At 41.7% G+C, this 18,802-nt stretch overlaps 1 protein-coding gene across 2 annotated transcripts in view; it reads right to left on the bottom strand.

Annotated features, from left to right (window-relative positions):
* Positions 1-16,974, bottom strand: part of arhgap21a (Rho GTPase activating protein 21a) — a 112,529-nt gene extending 95,555 nt beyond the window's left edge. The window contains exons 1-2 of one of the 2 annotated variants that reach the window (XM_033638308.2): positions 16,571-16,974; positions 15,500-15,751 (exon numbers count right to left, since the gene is read on the bottom strand). In XM_033638308.2, coding sequence (XP_033494199.2) covers positions 15,500-15,577 — 78 coding nt within the window. In that variant the 5' untranslated portion in view covers positions 15,578-15,751; positions 16,571-16,974. Of the gene's footprint in view, positions 1-5,086; positions 5,224-15,499; positions 15,752-16,570 lie in introns of those variants that run through there. The other variant, XM_033638307.2, reaches the window with a different exon arrangement.
* Positions 16,975-18,802: the final 1,828 nt, after the last annotated feature.

Raw genomic sequence — 18,802 nt, forward strand, 5'->3', positions numbered from 1 at the left:
CAGAGCCTAAAAGGACATATTCATATTACTTGTTGTGAGTCCAAAACTCGTGAATGTTTTGGCATTATTGCAAAAAAGACAATTAATTGCTTATCAAATTTGTTGCAGATCAGTTTTCTGCTTTTATTCTGTTTTTTTTTCTATTTATCGACAAGATATTTTAGCACTTGTTTTGCTTCCCATTATCCCACTTTTAGAACTGTCAATGGCTGCTAAACACAAAATTTTTCTGGACACTTTTCAAACTTATTGTTTAAACTGTGCAAAATCTTGAGTTTTTTGAGTGTTTCCTTACTTTTAGAATAGTTGACTCATCCAAGTTTATCCATCTGTTCAAACATCAGGAAAATTAGTCGTTAAGAACCAAATATTTTTACTATTCTCTGACTTTTTATAGACAAAACCATTGGGGTTGAAAGTAAGGATTAACTTATTTATTGATCAATCTCTGAATTACTTTTACGATTAATTTATTCGTCGTTTAGCCTCTGGATTGTTAGAAAATAGTGAAAAAATGCCCATCAAAACTTCCAAACTGATCAAAGGATACATAATTCAATATAATAAAATACAAGAAAAATAATTACCAGATATTGCCCTCCTATTAAATCATCTGAATTTTTGTTATATCTTGTTGGCCTTGTCTCTTTGTCCACAAACAGCATAGTGGGGCACATGGGAAGCCCCGTCTGCTGAGTTGGGTGTGGTCCATCACTTCAGGGATGTCAGTTTGAGGTTGCTTCCAATGCACCGCTGAGGAAGCCATCCCCCCACATAAAGAGCTCAGAGCAGGGAGCACCCAAACAAAGAGAGGACACGCATGTCACCCTCACATCCAGCCAGCAACCTCAGCCCAGCCCTTCAGAGCTAGAGAGCAGGTGGGCCAATTATGGTCCCCAGGGTCCCCCCCAACTAGATGCGAGCAAAGCCCTGTATAATTGGTTTCCTCATCTATGAATTATTAATCCTGGTTGCTCTTTGAGGTTTTTGACAGAGTATGGTCGTGACAGTGCGCCCTCTGACACACAGACTCTCCTGTTTAACCCCCCAGTGCCATGTTAAAACTAGTCCTCAGAACAAAGTGAGGAGACTCAGACATGTCCAAGGGCTCTCACAACAACCAGCAATGGATTACTGCTATCTTTGTTTGTTTGTTTTAGAAGAACATCTGCCATAATGGGCGCTTTGAAATGATGTAGCTTGAGTATGCAACCATTTAAAAGTCTAATGGAACATTATCTTACATCTTACATGTACTATCATATTTTCAGATATAATCTGAGCAGGAAGTAATGCAGAAAGCAACATTTTACAGCAGCCCTTTTTAACAGCCTGTTCAAGGCTAGAATTTTGCACCGTTATTACACCCTGATGTTCTGTATAAAATGTACAAACACAGGATGGGGGGACAGAGTTGACTCGCCTTTTAGCCAGCAGCAGAGGTAGTAACACAGCTGAATAAACGTCTGTGTAAGAAGTGTGAGCTGGCAGAACAGGGTGGGTGTGACATTTTGACGACATCTTATGCGTGCCACCCACCGCCGGGATATTAAAAAAGCAGCTAGCAGCAGTTAGCAGCTAACACAAAGAAGAAGAATAGCAACCAAAAATGTCCTGAAATTGGGTTGATAAAGAGGTTCAGGAGCTCCTTACCCTCTGAGCAGAGGACGAGATCAACTGCCATATAACAGAAACAGTAAATAATTATTATTACAATGTTATTCCATTCCATTGTCACTGTTTAGAAAGTACTGTCGGACTGCTGAACTTTGGTATCAGCCAATGCCACAAAAAGTTTGACAGCTTTGTAAAACATGATGTCAGTGTTGAAATTGGCAACACTAGTGCCACCCCTCGAAACTAAAGATTTGCATACTACACACATTGCATTTACTGGTCGGACTTCCCAATGTAAAATATCGCCACATTGCTGACATTTGGAACACCGTGTAGATACCCGATCCAGCAATTTAAGCAGTGTCTGTATCGACACTGGTATCAATACCGGAACAACTCTAGTTACACTGTGTGTCACACTAGCCATGGCTTTTGTGTTTCATGTCGTGCCCATCATGCCTCTTTTGCTTCCCAAATACAGCATGCTATCAAAAATTACACACTGCGGCAGCATTATACAGGTGTTGCTTGGTTCTGTGTAAAAATGCAGAGTCGGGGTAATGAAGGGTCTTCATTGCAACAGTATTGCGGGATCTCTGCGTAAAATGGGCTGGTGTAATCCAATAGTTTGATTTGATGGGATTGGCAGTGAGGGATGCATTGGTCCAAAATCTGGATGTGTTTTTATAACACCTGTCGGCGCAAAATATAACAACCTCTAACAATTATTTTCATTATCGATAGGTCTGACATGTCAAAGACTGACCATCACAACTACCAAAAGTCTGACACCTAAAGATACCCAATTTAAAAAAGTCCTCTCATTTGACAAGTTAGAACCAGAGAATGTTTTCTTTCTGAAAAAACAAAAAAGAAAGATTGATTGATTATATTTCTATTGAGCAACAAACCCATTAACTGACAAACTGTTTCAGCTCTAAATAGTTTTGTGACTGTTTTTCATTCTTTTTTTTCACTGAGACTTAAATGCATGCTATTGTTCATTAGTATGCTGAAGATCAAATGATAACAATCCAAATATTTTTGGCAGACCAACATATTAATAGAGCCGAGGCCTTGCTGTTATTGGTGGCAGTGTTGTCGGTTCCCTGGCCGCTCTCCCTCTCGGTCTCACACCAGGTGTTAGCCTGTAAATATTTCATGAGGCCTCTGTGCTGTGCTACTGGCGCACAAAGGCCGTTTTCAGCGCCTCGGACAGCAGAGGCTCTCTGGAAACAGAGGCCTATCAGTTCGGCTTGGGACGCAAACAATTTTCAGCACTGCTAAAATTAAATTAGGGGAAGGGGCATACCAGAGAGCAGCTCGGCTGCATTGCTTGACACGGCAAGACTTCTTTACTCCTCACATCAGGCATTCCACAGCAAAATGAAAAAGGGGAGAGAGGGACAAAAATGCATGACACAATGAGCTGTCTGTGTGAGTTTCCAGTGAAACAGCCGAAAAGGCATGTACATGAGACATGAAGTGTTAGTAAGGGGGCCAAGTTGACTTCTGAGCATATAGAGACAAATGGACACATACATGATAGCACCACAAAGAGCACTGTATGATAGAGAGAACGTCCACATTCATATACTCAGATTCACAGGCAAACACATCATCCTCTGAACATAGACAACCTTTGCACCCTTGCACTTAACATCCCATCCTCTTAGAAGAGAGCATCTTCTACTGGACTTTAACAGCCAGCCTTTGATCTGAGACTGCATCCAAAATTTGCAGTTTCTCAACTGCCAATGGGAGGAAAAATGTTAATGCTGTTCCACTTATTGCGAGATGTTTTAATTGCAAAAGAGTGTGAAATGTCTTCATGTCATTTACTACAAAAAATGCAAAGCTAAGAGAAAGACTGATACAAGTGCAAGAATGACTTGTTAAATAACTTGTTAAGATAAAATCAAGTGTAGTATTGAGCCACCTGCAGCTGCACGAGGCACTCTCTATGCAAGAGCTGGGACACCCAGGGGTCACCATGCCAAGCACTCCTGAGTCTCCAGTTCCACGCTGCACTCCTGAATGAATTCTGGCTATTAATACACGGGATGTCAGGGATGCCTTTCCTGGAGGACTCCAGAGAGCAACAGTGGAAAGCGAGGAAGACAAGCTCATTAAAAGGAAGGGTGACTGGGTTTGGGCGATATGACGGTATATTACAGTTGAAATGTGTCCACCGGTGGGGCAGTTGTTTTGTTTTTTTCATTTGTATGGAAGTTCCAAATAAAAGAGGAAAATAATTATTAAAAAAATAATAAATGTGATTACGGATGGTATGGTTATTTCAAACCATTTCTCAATTGAATTTACAGAACATTTACTGTATCATGATACGAACCTTTGCCATGATATACCGTGATAGAAATTTTTGGCCATATCACAAAGGCACAGACACACCAAACCAACACCAACGAACTGGCAGCAATGAAGGCCAACTGTTGCATTGCCAAAGAGTTGCACCTGAACACACCTCAAAGAATACAGCCAACAGCGACATAGCACACACATTCTGCATTCTCCATAGCAGCAGGGGGCAGTAGTCTGCATTCATCATTCAAAAATGGAAACCAGAAGATGGACAGTATGGAATCAAGATGCTAGTTAGCCTGTCAGCCAGAGTTGGATATTAACTTTTTTGTCCACCTGTCACGATGGCTGGTTGATTCCAAAACTCACCAGCCACTCAATAGATAGCCATTGTTTTTTTGGCTGGTGAGTGAAGCAAATCTACTGGCCACTTGTATATTCTACCAGCATTTTGCTGGTTTCTGGTGCCAATTTCCAGCCCTGCTGTCAAAATTAACGACAAAACCCAATGTTAAAATTAAAAAGAGCAAAGGATATTTACCGCACACTAATCAACAATAACACAAACGATTATGAAGCATTTCTGCTTAAGAGCTTACCTAACAAGTTTGTTTCCATCTCTCACACTCTTGGCCTTGGTCATTTGTGTGCTTTCCTCACTTCTGTTTCTTTTCTCTTGCACTGAGCTGAGCTACCAATCAGTGACTTCTATCACCAATGGGCTCCACTGTCTCTGACGCTGATTAAACATGCTGAACCAGCTGAAAAACAGCGGACAAGGGCCAGCTAGTTCCAATGTTGTGGGACACACCATTGCGGAAGACACTGTCTTGCAGCCAGAGGGTTACTAGTGTGATGCCTAAATAGCTGCCAGTTTGCCATATCATTAGAAACTAATGGGGCGTTGCGGCGGCCTAGTAGTTAGGATGTGTACTATATAAAGCAATCCCAAAGTCCCCAGTATGATTTCGGCCAGGGTCTTTGTTGCATATCACCCCCTTATCCCTCTCGCCATGTTACCCATCTAGCTCTACTGTCACTATCAATAAAAAAGACAAAGATTTATATTAAAAAAGAAAGAATAAATTCCATCTTGGCCTTGTCGATCCTACAAGTCAAATGCCTACAAAACAAAAACAAAACTGACCTGATTGCTCCAGGCGCAGTAAAGATTGCAGATCAGGCTCCAGTTGTTGTTAAGCATACAGTCAAGAACTTTCAGATGAGCCATTTTACGTTTTACGGACAATACCCAAGCTGCCCAGACACCTGCCCCTCAGCTGTGTGTACCGAACCCTGCTGTTCCCAGCGGCACCCTGCTGGCTGCAACGCTCCTCGATGCCACCTTGACGGAGAGGAGGGTGCAAGGAGGCGGGAGGGAATCACCAGCAGAAGGCGAAGGGTGCATCTCCGTGCCCATCTGCAAACCCAGCAGGCATCCTATCCGCCGTGGCCGACGCCACCTCCGCGCTTCATTAGCAATATGTTAATGAGTCATGCCAAAAACTCAGGGGATTATTATAGATGTGTCTGAGAGAGGGACGCAGCAGGAAGGAGTTATCAGCAGTCCGGAGCAAAGAAGTCCACCTGAGTATCGCCGTGCAGGAGAGGCATCACCATGGTTATGCAGCAGAATGCAGACTGACCAGTGGAGGAGAAGCCTAAAAGACGACGGAGCAGGCTGCACTTTTTCTTGTCATCAGCCACTGCATTTTGGTAACCCTCCCTCTTTTTGACTCTCTTCCTGTGATGGTGTCTCTTCCCAGCTGGCTGTGCCTCCCTGTGCTCGTCTCTGCAGTCGTACCAGGCTGAGGCAGCCTGAGAATCAGAGCAACAGAGGCTCTCTCTAATTCATCAAACGTCAGGCCGCAATGCAGGACACGACCAGGGACAAAATCATTTCCTTCTCTTCTCTCTGGCCACAGCTAAGGAAAGGTCTCTGTCATTGACTCAGCGTGCACCTTCCCCTGCTGTCTCTCATTAAAGTGAAAATACACCTAAGGCTCATAACACCTCAAGAGGGTTTAAGTTGTCTGTGTGATCCTGTTAAAACCCACAGAGAAGGTGACTATGCAACCGTTGCAAACCTGACTGATTCTGCACTTTGCCAGCAATGCGGGACTCTATCCCACCTGAGTTATTTATTTCATTACTCTGCAAAAAAAAAAAAAAATACTTTGCAGGGGGTAGACTCCCTGACAAAAGGCAAGAGGAGTGCCGCAGCCCCCACCACCACTGCAAAGCAAAAACTCAAGTCGGCTCTCTTAAGCAAATTAACTTAAGTTAAATACTTCCTGTCACTGTGGGATGTCAAAGAAATCGTGCTTTTGAGGGAGGAAAATATGCCGGAAATGCACGAAGAGAAAATTAAGAAAACTACTGGATGCCAGTAAATAGCTGTCTGGGGTTGTTTATGTTCCTTCCACCCTTTGATGCTGTATGACGTCCAGATGGTTGTGATTGTGACATTAGCTGTGAGGCGGCTTCATCAGTGAGATACTCTAAAGCTCACTTCAAATGAAAAACGCCACAACCACTTAGGAGCAAGGAGAAGCCTGAGGTGGGGTTTAAGATATTCATACATTTTTAATAATCCTTTAGAACTAAGTGTCGACCCAGTCTCAGACTTTTTTTTCTCTTTTCCTCATTTACACGGCCCTCAGGATATCAACTGACCACAAAAGCTCAATATCTATTGTGGAAGAGGAAGTCTAAAACACAAGACACCACTGTGACAACTTTGGTAATTGCACAGGTGCAGCAACATGCTTTCATTCAGAGATAGATATATCACAAATACAAGGGTAAAGACAACTTGAGTGATAATAGAGACACAAGACTGTGTGTTAGGTCATGAGGCTACACACACAGTCTGGTCAGAAAGGTCAGCCAAGTCCCACAGGCCACACTCAGTGACCAGACATGGCAACCCTGGGCCCCACTGCACACCATCAACAGACCGGTTGGGGAGGTGATCACTCACTGCTCTCCTCTGTTTGCCCCCCATAACTCTTAACCCGCCTAGCGTTCACAATGATCAACACACAACCTCTTTGCTTTGCTTAACTTGGGAGGCCAGACCCCCAGTGCGAATGATTCACTGGAAGAAGATGCTTATTATCAAACCGAAAATAAAAAATGAGGCAAACTCAGCAGAACAAACCAAAAACTTGTTTTTGCTTTCATCACATAGGGGGTAAAACATGTAAGACACGACCAAAACAAATTCTCTGCAATCCAAGACTAAAATTAAAATGTGATGTCAGCCCAAACCGCCCAGCTGTCTCCAGATTGCCAGCTTCCTCTTGGCATAGTGAAACACATCAGAGTCCCTGTTTTCCATCTTACACTTAAAACAAAACATTGCACATGCGTAAGAAGTCAAAGGGATTAATACAAGCAAATCTTCTTCACAAAATTATCTAGGTCAGGCGAATCTAACAAGTCGCCTTAATGCAGGGAAACGTTCCAAAATAATAAACTACCTTTTGAATTAGATGGAAAAGCTTACAAAAATGTTTTGAGTAAATCTTTTAGATATTAACAATGCAGGCATGGATGGATCACTGAACAGGCCTACCAGGCACAAGCCCAGGGGCTCAAAATGTCAGGACTCACCCTTGGCCTTCACCTGCAAAATGCCACTCAAATTAACATGTACTGACCAGGAAGAGACTCAAACGACCACAAGGAGATGCAAAGGAACTGCATAGAGACACAAAAAACTACTAAGGGGGCAAAACAACCAGAAAGAGACACAAAATAACCTCAAAGAGACACCATTACCTTAAAGAGACACAAAACAGCCACAGAGACATAAAATTACCTCAAAGACACAGAATTACCCCAGAGAGACCAAAGCAACCAGGAAGAGACTAAAAATGACATAAAAGACACAAAAAGACCGCAAGGAGATGCAAAAAAACTGCCAAGAGACACAAAATTACCTCAAAGAGACACAATCGCCTCAAAGAGACATACAGCAACCACAAAATGACACAAAATTACCTCAAAGAGACGCAAAATAACCTCAGAGAGACACGAAACAACCACAAAAAGACACAAGATTACCTCAAACAGACATAAAATTAACTCAACTAGACACCTCACAGACGAAAAAACAACTCCAAAAAGACACAAAAGTACCTCAAAGAGACACAAAACAGATTTAGAGAGACACAAAACAACTACAAAGAGACACAAAACCAAAAAAGATGCATAACAACTACAAAAAAAAGAGAGGCAAAATCATTACAAAGCTTGTGTATTGCTCCAATGTACGAGAGGTGGTGGGGCCTTTTGCATATTTCTGCCCAGGGACCCGTTGTCCCATAATCCGCCCATGGATGCAGTGGAAGAGGACTTGCATCTTTATTAAAGATAAAAAAAAAAGCTACAGTTTGTTTTGGAATAATTACAAATCTAATATCGTACAACTGTCAGTGAACAACATCTCAGCAGCAAACCGCTGTGACATCATGCAGCAACACGTGTATGAGCTGCAACTCCCCCCCACCCCCCAATCAAAAGCCAGCAGCAGGAGGACAGCAAAGAGTAAAAGCATGTGCCCTACCCCCACGCTGAAGCTAATATAATCCAATCAATTGTGAGTTATGGATCTTGTGGCGCTCTCTGGATACACACACACACAGTCCCAAACCCTTCCTGGTGTTCAAAACAACAGGGAGTGCATGCATGCTTTAAGGATGCTGAGGTCATTTCACTGACAGAAAACAGACGTGGACGTCAGGAATATAACTTCATGACAGTCATGTGGGGACCTGAGGCTTACTGAGATGGTTGACAGATGAGTTATTAAATATAGATGAAAGAGAGTTATTACTTTTTAGTCAGCAGTTTTTTCCACTGCAGTCTCGTCCAATTTATTAAGACTGCAGGTGGAGTTTAGTGTCCATCAGCCGTTGATGGGGTCCAACCTGCGATTTTTAGAACTTAAACGAAAGATCACTACTGAGTAATCTGCTGATTAATTCCTCTTTGAATAATTGTTTAGTCTATAAAAATTCAAAAATGGTATGTCTTTAAATAGCTTGTTGTGTCCAACTAACAGTCCAAAATTCAAAGACATTAAATTGTTGTGGAAAATCACTGTTTCATTGTTTCATTTCGTCTTGTTAGGTCTGAAAATATTACATTTCTAACCCCCAAATCTGTCTAAAATAATGTTTTCAATATTCGCCCATTTTAACTGACAGCATGTTGGCCTTTTCTTATATGACATAAACCAGTGGTTTCTCTAGCAATAACTGCTAGCCTACAATTAGGCCGTTGCGGTCAATTTGGGGGAATTATATTTACTGTCACAGACGACTTGTTCAGTCTTGAGCTCCAGAAGCTTCCCCAGCCAATCAGAGAGCCCCCAGAGCCAGAGTGGCTCTGCCATTCGGTGGCTTCTCTGTCATCCATTCATGAAATCATTCCTTCATCAGGGTGCCCTTGTTCATTTCCACTGCTGACGCTGACAGGAAATAATGTGGTTTCCTGCCAAGACCTCAAAAGCCCACACTAATACAAGCGCGTTAAGATATGTCCTGATAACACCCTGTTACATAAGAGTCGATTAAAAACAAATACTGCTCATACACACGTGGTTATATGCGGTTTTACATACAAAACAAAAAAGTAAAAGTGCCGCCAAGAGTCCTAGGAAAAAATTTCTTACTGGAAATGGATGAAAGACACTTAAATCTCAGTGTACTTGCACTGTCATGTGAAATCTATGGTCTGTCTTGTGTGAAAAAGCTTCATGGCGGCAGTCTACTCTATACATCTATTATCTACCACCAGCTACACAGTGCATTGCATAATTCTGTGGTTTATAGAGCCTACGGTGTAAAATATGACACCGCCTTAAGAAATGAGCTCCGCAGATAAAGTGAGCTCTAAATGCTCTTCACACACACGCTCCTGACTAGTGTATGTCATGTCTTGGAGCCAGTGATAGAGCCAGATAGGGGGGCGAGTGTTTTGACGGAGATGCCTTGGGCATGTGTAATGGATAGCGTCTCAGCCTCACTGAGCATTAGACTGGTTTTGTTCTGCCTGTCTGCCTGCGTCTGCAACCCTCCCCCTAACAAACTCTCACCATCTTCTTCCTGCCCTTCCTTTGTCTTACAGACGGACAGGGGGCATCTTGGCAGGAGAGACTGATATTGAGCCAATTGGCATGACATGAAAAATAATTATTACAGATAAAGCAAGGTAGCAAAAAAAGGTACTGGTGGGTAACGGTACAAATTCTAGGTACCAAAACTAATACGGGTTCAAAGGTGAACCCAACCCAACTGAAAAGGGGGGTATTTCTTCCCATTGGTAAACTTTTATCTGCTTTGTGACCCCTGCCTTCTTTCTGCTCCCTCCCTTCCTCCCTCCATCCATCAATCATCCATCCATGCCTGTGGTCAGCGGAATAATGGCATCTAGTGTGACTGTGCGGGCTTTTAGCACACTGAAGGATGACATGAAGAGGAGCCATGCTGAGCACAAACGTCATCTCTCCACAAGAGGTAAAAAGATAAGGGGGCCGCCCAGCACATGCACACATACTTTGGATGACCTTGAGTGCGACACAGCACGCGTACAGATTTCCCTTTTTTATCTCTTCCAGGAAAAAATAGCGACAATAGCTGGGGAAGTTTGTTTCCGATAAGGAGACGCCAAAATAAACACGCCAGTTGCAGTATGATGATGGTGACCGTAAGACGGATCTGGTGTTTCCAAACTGCGGGGAAACCCTTCAGAGAGCGTGCTCCTGGTTATTCCCAGGACACTTTCTCTCTGTGAGTGTATGACCTAAGACAGAAGCCGGTTCATGTCCAGGTCAGTGTCTTGTTTGCTCAATGGGAAAGAATCCTGATGTGCTGCATGAGACACATTTGCTTTTCAAATGAATGCAAATCAAAATCGTTTTGCCGCTGCTTTGATTGATGAACTGCCACAGCTCTAAACACTGATGAAAGCATGGGGCATTTCCTTTAGGAGACACTGTAATCTCCTCTCTCTTTTCTTTTTTCCTTGCAATGTCTAAAATAAACCCATCAGACTTTCAAAAAAAGTGAGATCATAGGGAGTTTAATTAGGGCTGGGATGTGACACTGGAAATTTAAGTTGTTACCATCTGGGTATGTATGTGGAAAAGAGAGTCTTCCTAGTTTCCACAGAGAAAAAACAGCCTCTCACATGGCTAAAACTGACCACTGTCGCATTCCCAGACCCCTAAAATGACACTGTCCTGACCAACAGCCACATATCCACTGCTTGTAACAGCACTGAGGAGAAAACGAACGCCGATTCCGGTACAGTGATTTCATTTTTCCCTCACCAGCATTCATCTTTCCACGGGTTAAATATAGCATCACTAAAAACACGCGGGAATAGAGGACGGGTGAAAGACAAGCATGTGGAAGGGGGAGAGGGAAAAAAAGAGCAAGGGTTTATGGAGTTGGGAGGGGCTATATTTAGAGCAAAGCGGAGAGCATCACTAGCACTCGCAGCACCACCATTGGTCTCATCCACCCCGACATGAATGAGGGATGTGATCAATACATGGAGAGAGAGCCTGACCATTGTGTTTGTTTTGCTTTATTGCTCCACTTTCCTTTATGCACCATTCTTATTTTCTATATACCTTGGCGACAAAAAATAATATTACTTTTTGCTAACTAAAATTGAAAATGTAAAACTGATGTTGAGTGAAAAGAGAGGGATAGAGACAGAAAGATAACCAGCAAAAGTAAAGTATCAAATGCTTGTACAGGCATACACTGACTACCATTTAGAGCTACAACCAATGACTATTTTTCTAATCAATTCATCTCCTCATTATTTTTTTGTTTGATGAATCTATGAATGGTTTGGTCTATCAATTGTCTTCTTTTTTTTGACCAACTGTCAAAAATCTGAAGATATCCAGTTTACATTCATAGAAAATCGAGAAAGCCCTCACATTGGAGCTGGAAATTAGATCAATTTGCCACTTATACTAACAAAAAATGAATTAAATGATTGATCATTGATCAAAATAAGCTGTCAAATCTTTTTTTTCTTTTCAATTTACCAATGGACTACTCGTTTCAGCTTCCATTACGTCACAATAGCTAACATGCCATTGTAATAGTAAACACAACAGCGGCAGAGAGATCTCACTGGAGAAGCAGGTGCTTTATGATATTCAAAATATAAATGTCCAAACATGGCAGCCATAAAGTCAACCCCTAAGCTAACTAGAATTGTTTTAATACCGATACCAGTATCAGAAATGCTTTACATTATATAGTTTCACACCCAGAGAAAAAAGCAGTTTTCCTAGAAATCATTTCTTTGCCACTTTAAAATAGTAGCCTACACAAAGAGTTAGCCACTTGCCGCTACTGTTTCAGAACAGCGAAGAAAGACTGATTTCCGATAAAAACTGTAACGTTTGCTGTTAGCAAAATCGCAGCAATATGGCAAATATTTTACACTGGAAAGTCCCTTCTGTTTATGGGGTACCTGAGCCATAGCATACAATGAAAGTAGTCATTTCAAACACATACAGGTTTGTTTTTTTTTTTAAGTAGCCTAATGATATGGGATCGGAAACCTGGAATCGGCCAATACACAAGTTAAAGTGACAGAGTCAGATTTAGGAAGGAAAAAATGGTATTGGAAAATTTCTAGAGCTAGCTAGACAGGAAACAATTAGGCTAGTCAATCAATCGATTGACAGAAAAATAATCAGCGGCTATTTTGATAGTCGTTCAAGTAATTTTTCTATCAAAAATGCCATATGATTCCCAGTTTCAGCTTGGACTTTACATAAATTTTCATTATTTCGCATAGTTTCTAACAACAAAAAAGTCACTTTGTCGTCTTCCTCTACAAAAGTGTTTCTTAAATGGGGGTGCTCATACCCCAAGGGGTACTTTGGAGTACTGCAGGGGGTATGTGAGTTTTTTTTTAAATGTTAATTTAAATATCAGTCATACATGATTCCTAAAATAATGATATCACTAAAATGGAAGTGCAATTTATCAAAAATATGCAGTTTAATGAAACTACAAAGCCATCTTGGCTTTGCCGTATAATAACAAAAAAAATGGTCTGCCATGAATTTAGTGATGGCTTCTAACAATTTTTAGTCACAAGGTTGTTTCGTAGATCAGACGCTAATGGCGCAGCTCTGTATTGTACCTCTTCTACACACTTTTTTTCCTACCAAAAATGTTTTGCGCTGGTCAGGAGGTACTTGGCTTAAAAAAACATTTCAAACGGGTGCATCACTGAAAAAAGTTTGAGTGCCACTGCTCTAGGATGTTTAGAGCTGAGCCTCAGCTGCTCCATGACAACTCTGCCAGTATCAGTGTGTCAGCAGATTAAATAAGGAAGGGAATGTGAATGAGGCCAAGAGAGAGAGAAGCAGACGTTACACACGTGGGGTGTTTTCCCCTAATGATCAGGACAGCTGTGCCTAAATTACCCCAGCGTTGCTACCATCGCTTGGCAGTAGCAGGGTGGGGTGGGTGACTGTATGTATGTGTGTGTGTGTGTGTGTGTGTGTGTTAGGGGGGTAGTCTTAGAGAAAACGCCCCTTGCAATCTCCCTCATTAGCGAGTCGAGATGATGCAGTGGAGTGAGTGGGGGTGAGGGGAGAGGGAGGTTCATCCCGCCTTGGGGATCTCAGCTCTCATTAGACCCCAGGGGGGAAGGCAGTTCATAGGCAGTGAAGCTTGAAAGTTGGGTGAGATTTGTGTTTGTGTTGTAGGAGGCATCAGGTAGATAAAAAGACCTGCCTTGCTCCTGTGTCAAGCCCCGGGCTGCAAACAATCAGGATAAACACCGGTACTGACTCACAGGTGAGTCACCTCCTCTGCAGCGGTGCAGTGTTTGTGCCAAAAACCGTTCTGGTCCTCAGGTTATTAAAAAACTGATGGAGTCAAATTTCACTTTTATCAGGGTGTCCTGGTGATTCAGTGAGCAGCCATGCACCTGCAGAGCACACCTCTGCACACAGCATCCTCGTCTTTCTTGTGCGTTTTTCAACCTTTAAAGCCACAAAACAAAATTTCAAGAGGAATCAAGATGTAGTCTTGCAAATAGTGACCCTGCAAGATCCTCAGTCTTTGCAAACTCTTACAGTGTGTGACTTAAAACTCACATTGTCTTTAGATGTGAGAAGGTGTCCGACTTACAAATCTTATAAAAGTCTTTTCACAGTCTTCAAGTGTGTGAGAGGCATTAATTGATTGACGCTGACCAAAGCTTGAGAGTATCAGAGACTATGAAGTGGAGAGGCAGCTTGTTTATTGATGTATTTTTGATGCTTCTGCTCAGCAGCTGGGCATTTGGGAGGCTGCGGTGGTTGTAGTTTCACTCAGCGAGGGTGAGTTAAGTGATGTTACAGGAAACATTTATTAGATCGCAGAAAAAGATGAGGAAAACCACACCGCAATGACACTTGAAGCAGCTAGCGGAGAAGAAAGAAAGCGGTTTTTATGATAACTAACTTACGTGTATTTATCTCACGGATTCTCAGATTTCTCAGTCTGACAGTACACAAAACATTAGACGAAGAAAAAGAAGCCAAACTGCCAGAAACTACTTCTGATACAGCAAATGCTCTGCACTGTAAGACGTTTTTAAATAAATATCTGCTCCTCCTTTACTCCATCAGCTGTCCCGACTTTTAGGTTGCTGCTTTACCCCATTCCCAGCGATTTATGTCGTCCATCCTCAGCTAGTTCCGACATAGTAAGAGGATTACAGCCACACACACACATACACACAGGGGACTGTTGCCATTTTCTGATGATGGATTAATCCAAAACATGCCACAGCTGCAATGCTGTTATGACATGCATCAAGCCGAGCTGGACTATGATGATGATTAGAATGATGTAACCATTGAAGCTACCGAGCATACGAGGGAAAAGGGATGAGCCCCACAGTGTGCCATTTACCAGAGTTTGGCATGCAGACCCACAAAAGACCCAGTAAGATTAGCACAGCAAGTCTCTTTGTGCACTTAAACAGTTGTCAGAGTGAGACAGAAATGAACTTAGTCACCCCGAACACTGGCAGATGTGATGTGCTGCGCGCTGCAACACTTAGCTCACACTCTGCTCTGTTTCCCTCCGAGTGCATGACACACTTTGCAACTTCTGTGGCATGTCACAAGGTTTCTAAAAAGTGAGGACACCTTTGAAGCAGCGCTGATGAAGTTACAGCCACTAAGTAGTCTGGTGGTTTTCATGGATACTTCAGGTGAAAGTTATATCCACTGAATCCACATGCATGTTGTTTTCCACTCCAGTGGTAGTATAAAGCTTTCATTGTATCAAAAATAGATGTTCCAAGAGGAATCTGGTAAATCAGGATTAAAAATTATCTCTGTCACACTGCCAAGGGTCACACACACACAGTCTTCTTATTTGATACATCTGCAAATACTTGTGACTACGCCACAGTAGCTAACGAATCAAAAGCCACCATGCAAGAGCTGTACAAGCACAGTGAACAGTAGCAGCCTGGGACCCAGACACATCTCTATCCAAAGTCTTACCTCGCAAGACGCAGTCACGGCTGTGTGTTTACGCTCTTCATTGTCCTGGGGTGAATCACTCCAACGTGCTGCCATCATTTCATTTCAAACCACAGAGGAGGAAGATGTCCTTTAGAGACCACATTGAGGTGAGGAGGATGAAGCCAAAAAAACAGAAAAACACAAGAAGAAAGAAAAAAAAAAGAAAAAGGAAGAGGAAAAAGATCCTAATCCACACCGTCCTCCTTCTTCATGTCCATCAGTGGCTGAAATCTGAACACAGGAGTGCACAAGTTAGTTAGGCAAATGATGTCCACACTGTCCCATGCAGCCAAGAAGATAACCTGGAATGCATTCTTGAAAATACTACAGCCATTTAATGTCACATCAAAGCTCCATAAATTTATGATGAGCCTGGTCAACCAAGGACAGCCTAACATCTTAACCTTCCTCACTCTTAATGAAGAATGCTGTTTATCTAAAGGTCACTATGCTGGTATCACAGTAGCTTTGACAATAAAGCAAACTGAGATCAATACGGAAGGATATCATTGTGATTTTTCAGATAGTACAGCATGACTTTAGGGTTTATATGAATTCCAATTAATGGCAAACATGCACAACACTCCTATTCAATTAATGGAGCGTGCGTTTGCTTAAATGTGGCGTTTAATGTCAGGTGGATAGTCGAGCTTCTCTGCAAGCCTTGATTAAAAATGTCTGACACCTCTGTAATATCATTTGCACCCATGGAGGAAAAGAAATGAGACGTGCATGTCAAATAAAAGCGGAATTCATGGCACTCTGTGGGGGGAAAGTGCACATTATAAGGATTGCGGTGTTAAAAGCGCCACACCAGCCATCATGTATTAAGCCATACGCTAAATATAAACAGCCAGCACTGGATGCTAAATACTCTCTCTCTTACGACATGGCACACATACACCAAAACGACCTATTTTCTTCGTTTTTCCACTCGTTTTTAGCCAGAAATCACCCTTACTGCTGTTACTACGGGTCGCTGTGGACAAGCTAACAAGGGAAGACGACAGGTTGTTGCTGTGGTTATAATAGTGAACACCAAAAACCTACCTGTTACAAATTCAGCAAACTACTCCGAAATGACAAAAGCAACACATTGTCCATGTTTGTAGGGGGTGTAGGTTGTTGGTTAAAAGCCTCGGTCGAGCCAAAGATGAGTTAAAAAGGCTGTCAAGAGATTACAAAGCGGGATATTCAGTCTCCGTTTAGAGCCACACTGACTGACCGCTGAGGCTCACTACCTGTTAGGAAAAACACACTGGAAAAAACACGGTAAACGCCCTTCAGTGTGCATTTCTTCGTCAGGGAGACCCCGTGAAAAATAAACATGTGGTGTTCATTCATTTCCCATCATTTCCGAGCTTTAATTCGATGTTAAAATAGTCAAAATAGCAAACAAAAAAAGTAACATGTACTCCTACGTGGTCCCCGGTTGGCGGCGCGACAATCTGTACACAGATTGACGAATCTCCCGACTCTGCTAAGCCCCGCCCCTCCGCTTGCCCCTTTTCCAAGCACTGTCCAATCAGAGGGGTGGATTAAATTTGGAATTTTGAAGCGGGCCAATTGGAGGCGTTGTTACATAACAATTTCAATAAAGAGTGGAAGCTGGTCCATTCTGGTCCCTGCCTGAATACCACTATGAAGGAACTTTGTTTTTATGTTATATTCAGTCATTTACTTGGCTTTTTACATTTGGTGCTACTCAACTACATTTATTATTTTCATTGCAATAATTACTTCTAAAATTAGAAGTTTTTAAATGAAGCACATCACCATCTTGTAAATGACCTATAGGTCAAGATGAACATGCCCAACACTATATAAAGTAATAAAAATTAGCTCCACACAATATTTTACAATATATAGACCACATTATATAGTATATGACAATATGAACCTCTGAAATGGATTATTCTTTTGATGCTTCTATTTCCCTGCTCTATTATGTACTTTTACTCAAGTAAACACAATTAAAGGCAAGAATTTTTCTTGTAATAGAGAATTTTTAAATTGTAGTATTGGTGCTTTTACTTATGTAAGCAATCTAAGTACTTCCTCCAGCTCTGATTGAAAGTTTTTGTGCAGTCCATGTCATATTAGTGTTGCAGTTTTATCCAATACACCTATAACTTGTATTATGTATTAACTGTAGCTACAGCTGTGATATAATCCATTAAATGTAATTTTTGCCTTTTAGAATAAGAGGAAATACATTTTTTATAGTCACAAATAATAAACTACAATGTCTCTGCAGCAAAAAATTACAAAAGGTTGGAAAGTAGCCTCTTGCTGTTTTGTATTTCTAGTCTGCTACAATCGAGAGGGAGACATTATACTTTCTATTTTTCAGTAATAATATAACCCTCTATAAGGGGCCATTCCTCAAATTACTACTTTCACTTTTGATACTTTGAATATTTAGCATTTATTACTTCTGTACGTTTACTTAAAGTAAATAAAATGTTGGATGTGGGACTATTGTAACAGAATATTTTTATATTTATCTTAAAATATCTTAATACTTCCTCTTACTAATGCAACATGATCATTATCCATGAATCCACACTTTTCACCCACACAATGCATTTCAATAATCAGCTCGCCATGAGCTGATAAACACTTTGTTCCCACACTCTGTCATTGAGCCTTTCAGACCTTTAAAGTGAGCAAATGAAATCACAGGGACATCATTGTGAGGGCTGAGGAAAAGCCCCGAGGCCCAACACATATGCTGAACTCTCCAATTTCCTAACGTTCAACTGGCGAAACATATTTGCCTATCCATTATCAACTGTAACAGCAGTGTCCTTAACTTTATTATGGTGACATGTAGGGCATGGCAGCCACATGGGACTACATGGTGCATGAAAAAAAGGGCTGCACAGCTGATCCGCACAAAGACAAAGGCTGACAGTGTTCTGTTTGCAGGCTACTCCAGCAGCACAATAGAAGATGGGACAATAGGAGTCTTTTGACCCACACTGTGGCGAGGTTTCCCTGCTTTCAGAGAGGAGCTATTGTCTAAGAGCTGGTGCACCCTCATTGAGACAATGGAGAACTTAAACTGATGTAAGTGGGACTCTGCATTATGTGATGTAGACATGAGGCTCCTATTAATTTAATGCAATTTGTCTAATAAACATACTACATTATTAATGCAGCAAAAAGATCTTATTGATTTGTCATAAAGCGTGATTGTGCATCAGAAACTAAAGTCATTATGACAACTTAAGTTTTCCCAGGCAAGCAATAGCTAATGTAACACATGTAAGTATGTTT

The sequence above is a fragment of the Epinephelus lanceolatus genome, chromosome 20 (genome assembly GCF_041903045.1).
Source record: "Epinephelus lanceolatus isolate andai-2023 chromosome 20, ASM4190304v1, whole genome shotgun sequence".
In the NCBI taxonomy this organism is placed as follows: domain Eukaryota; kingdom Metazoa; phylum Chordata; class Actinopteri; order Perciformes; family Serranidae; genus Epinephelus; species Epinephelus lanceolatus.